Below are 4,288 nucleotides of genomic sequence, written 5' to 3' on the forward strand. Positions count from 1 at the left end.
CAATAATTTTTCTGCATCATAGTCTATCTGCTTCTTTCACTCAGGATGTAATCGAGGAGCTATTGTCAGTTTTACATTTCGTTGCTAGATTTGGTGTAGAATTTAGAATAGTTTACTCTGCCCTGAGTAGGGTATCATTGGAAACCTTTTTTATTTTCTTAATATAAATTCTTCTTTGTGTGTGAATAGCCGTGCTTGCCAAGATGCTTGCCAAGAACTTGATTCTTTAAAGTATCGAATCCTACCATTGAATGCCGCTAGTTTCTCTTCAATGGCTCATAATGGGTCAGGTTGGGCATCCCCATCCTTACACGCCTCACCTCACCTTGACCCCGATGCCTTGCCTCGACCCATGTCCTCCCACACCCCAGCCCCCGCTTGGGCATTGACCACGGATCATGGACGAGCAAGATTGCTCGCCGCCGATGGTCGAGATGCATTCAATGCACCATGGGCAGGCATGGGAAGCTCTAATTTGTGAACACCCTCATTGGGCCACCTAACCCAATGCCCTCGCTCTACCTGGTAGACCGTGCGCGCCCTCTGGTGCGTTGTCCACGGTCACGACCTGTTGCACCATTGCCACATGGCGAGTTTTGGGAAGAGGAGAAACAAGAATAGTGTGAGAGAAGAGAATCGCGTTAGATGGGCATTTAACGTGACATGTAAACTGAAGCAAAGTAGTAATATTTGAACTAGTAGTGTATAGCCAACCGTTGCATTTTCATTTCTTTCTTGTGAAGCTTTTGTGGCTATGGCGGACAACAACAAAGGTCTTCTCTGGAGACTCCCCGTCCTCCGCACCCCTGAATTGGGCAAGCTCGGCCCTGGCTTCGGCTATGGCGTTGGCTGTGGTGTTGGCCTCGGTGCTGGCCTCGTCGGAGGTTCTTTCCCTCCCCCCCCTCTTGCTTTTGCTGCTTTCTTCCATCCATGCTTTTGCCTCGTTTGGTTTTTGGCCTTTCGTGGTGTGTTAGTCATTCCGCAGAAGCACATATATGCTCCCAAAAATGCATGCTGCGCATCCAGATTCATCTACAAGATTGCGTCCGGGTTGCGGGGGAAAGACGGAATCCCATAAGGATTGGATGAGCAATCGAACCTGCATCGTTTCAGCTATAATCTTCGCTTACGACGTTCTTGGAACAAACGATCAGGAGAACCAACGATCCGCTCAGTAGTTTGAATCTGTTTCACGCGTGCGAATCCGTAGAGATTCTACACTTGATTTATCTTGAGTCAACAGCGATCATTGGGTCCTTTAAACCTGGAGAAACCTAGCGCTAACGGCCTGCATATGAGAATCGACATAGCGGAGGACTTTTTGATGGAAATTGGACAAGGGTGCGCACAACTTCGCAAGAACTTAAACAATCAGGCAGAGACACATTATTATAAAGCCTTTTTTCGAAGTCTGAAAACTTCTGTTCACTGGATCCTTCCCTGGGACACGATTGCGTTTCATGATCTCGTCTATTGATTAGACATATCTGGCTGGGATAAAGAATCATTAGCTTAGTAGCTAACGCTTATAGGTCAGTCTGTCTTGCCTTGCCAATTAGGGTTTCGAATGCATCGGAGAGCACATGTTTTTTTTCTCCCAGCGAGGAGCGAGCTTATAAATTCTGGAACTAGCGTCTATCATAACTGCCCGCTTGTTCTGGAATCGAATTCAATATTTGGTGGAAAGTAAAGATGTATATCGTCCAATCCTGATTACCACTGTAACTGCTGGTATGTGCCTATTTCGAGAGCACCCTCTACTAAAGCTGAGGACAATGATTTGGCTGTTTAAACAGGTGCGGGTCTAGGCTTTGGCTTTCCTGGTTTACAATTTGGAGTTGGTCTCGGTGCGGGATGTGGCATAGGGATTGGATTTGGCTATGGCTTGGGACGGGGGAGAGCTTATGATGAAAATGGGAAGCATAGCAATTTTGGAAAGTTGACTCACAAGCGAGGAGATGCCACAACTGGGTAAGACTTATTCTTTTGCCATGTCTCCTCAACGTGAAGCGTATACTGTTTGACTAGCTCTTTGTTCGGTTGGATCTGACTGCTGTTTGGTTATGCTATGGTTGCAATGAATTTTTAGCTTGCTCTCAAGTATTGCATTTCCTTTTAATGCTGGATTCTTTTCTACGTTTTGCAGGGCAGAAGTAGGGGCTATTATTGATGATTTTGTTTCAGGCCTTAGAACAGCTTTTGAGAGTCTTGACAAGGAGATTGGAAAGAGGAGAAGATAGTAAGGCTTTTGAAACTTCTGGATGCTGGTTAGCTGAATAATGTGCTAACCTGGGAGCTTGGTGGCAGTCTGAGAGAGCCACTTAGAAGCATGATTTTGTTTTGGACTTTCTTTGGGCTAGATAATTGAGAAGTGTCGATAGTCAACTCTCTTATAGATTGATTTCATCTTGCGAGTATAGGGGTGATCTGCAAATTGTAATCATGCAGCAGGGTACATCCTGGAATGTCTGCAAGTGATCAGAGAGCACAGAAGTTGCTCATGTTTCGAGATTTGTACATCATGCTTTATAGCTGTCGAGCAAGTCATGTGGAAAATTGTTTGGCAGAGTGCATACATTGCATGCAAACTGTTGAATAATGCATTGTGTTTACTTGCATAATTCTTTCATCCTTCACATCATTCATAAAGATTTGACACAGTGAGTTATGATCAATGATGCTTGTTTTTCCCTTTCCTGTGTAGTTTGTTGTGGCCGCTAGTTCACTTCGTCAATGACGTTTGAAGGCCTTCATCTCATTGAAACGATGAGGTTGCATGTATTCAGGTTTTTGAGCGCTAAAAGACTGGGAGTTCAAGTGGTGATTAACCATTATTGATAATGAGTTTCTTTACCGATTTCTTTTGCGTTTTACTAAGGAGTGAACTGTGCAGAACCAGCGAACAATGTTTTTGACTAGTTAAGGGTTGATTCTTCCCAACGAACTGATTGGTATCTTGGGATTTTTAACGTTCATCCTGTAAGGCTCATGTATATGCTTCATTTCATGTTGCTCCCTTTGAAAAATGCTAGCCTAATTGGGTTATTTTTAAGAAGAGTATAACCTAATGTAGATATAGTAACCTATTTAAGAACTGAAAATTTGTATCCATTATTGAAGTTTTTATTAAATTGTACAAGTATGTCTTGTGATGTATACAAAGAATATATGATAATTTGAAGGCAAAAGATGATGACTCTTATCTACTTTACAAGTTTCATGTGGGATTCAATAGTCTTGAGTGGACCATCCTTTGTTTTCAAGTATGTCAAGTATGTAAGTTTGTTTATGAGTTTTTTAATACAGGAATCCGAGTCTTCTAATCTTTTCTATTTTAATACTAATGTCCAGAGATGAGTCCACCATGTTGTAGTTGCCAACAGCTACAAATACTTCCACACATTGCAATCATTGATAAAGAACATAATTTTATTTGTTGAACATTTCATGATACATTTTGAAAATGAATGTTTAAATTAAGGGAGAAGCATATCTAGAGCATTCAACAAGCTCTCTTTGCAAGGAGACCACCCATCCATCTAGGGAAAGAGAAGGAGAGAAGGCCATTTAATTTTCCAAAAATGCGATGGGGTAAGCTCACAACCCCGTACATAGGGTTGAGCATCTCTTTGATCATGAATGAAGCCCCAAGAGATCCTTGTACTCATGAATGAGGGGGCGCATGAGGCATGTATATTGTCCATGAAATTTTGAATTGACAAAGCGTTGCAATGAGTTAGCCAAGTATCAACAATCTAGCAATGCTTGACAATGTTGACTTTGACGTCCTATTGCCATCAGGGTCATGTTCAAACATGTTTCAACTCAGACTTTGAAATAGATAGAGTTACTACAAGTACATTTATAATACTTTGAAAGATAGACTACCTAAAGGATTGAGGTAAGAAGCTTGTGGACATTCATGCTAATCACAAAATGCTAGCACAACTTGGGGAGATGAGGGATATGAGGAGCAAGTTCCAAAGAGAATGTATGATGTCCAATCAAACTCGAGCCATTGTATAGCATCGAAAGATGAAAAAGCACCTTACAAGAATTTTTCAAATTCCTCGCCCTTTGGGAGACATGATTCTAAAAGGGCTTCTAAAAAAAGATATAGGCCTTTTAAGTGGCAAATTCTTTATTTGTTTGTACCTTAAAATCCAAGGAAGGGATTTATTTTTTGAAAGAAGACCGCACTTGGTTGTTGGTTGATTATTCTTTGTTTTAATGCTACATGGTTGCAATACATTGCATTAACGTTGTTTGAATGTTGCTTAAATGTCGG

The 4,288-nt window shown here is 41.6% G+C and overlaps 1 protein-coding gene across 1 annotated transcript; it reads left to right on the forward strand.

Moving 5' to 3' along the window:
* Positions 1 to 667: 667 nt before the first annotated feature.
* On the forward strand, positions 668 to 2,620 carry LOC147896828 (uncharacterized). Its single transcript, XM_087381731.1, has 3 exons — positions 668 to 884; positions 1,797 to 1,971; positions 2,147 to 2,620. The coding sequence occupies exons 1-3, from the start codon at positions 755 to 757 to the stop codon at positions 2,238 to 2,240; spliced, it is 399 nt and encodes a 132-aa protein (XP_087237857.1). The 5' UTR covers positions 668 to 754; the 3' UTR covers positions 2,241 to 2,620.
* Positions 2,621 to 4,288: the final 1,668 nt, after the last annotated feature.

The sequence above is a fragment of the Dipteris shenzhenensis genome, chromosome 11 (assembly GCF_047967505.1).
Source record: "Dipteris shenzhenensis isolate YYH24624 ecotype China chromosome 11, Dip_SZ_1.0, whole genome shotgun sequence".
In the NCBI taxonomy this organism is placed as follows: domain Eukaryota; kingdom Viridiplantae; phylum Streptophyta; class Polypodiopsida; order Gleicheniales; family Dipteridaceae; genus Dipteris; species Dipteris shenzhenensis.

Bases quoted from the DNA above. Each gene is read 5' to 3' on its own strand.
- LOC147896828 (XM_087381731.1), top strand. From the start codon at position 755: ATGGCGGACAACAACAAAGGTCTTCTCTGGAGACTCCCCGTCCTCCGC. The intron at 885-1,796 runs GTTCTTTCCCTC...CTGTTTAAACAG, and splicing joins CGGTGCTGGCCTCGTCGGAG to GTGCGGGTCTAGGCTTTGGC. The intron at 1,972-2,146 runs GTAAGACTTATT...TACGTTTTGCAG, and splicing joins CGAGGAGATGCCACAACTGG to GGCAGAAGTAGGGGCTATTA.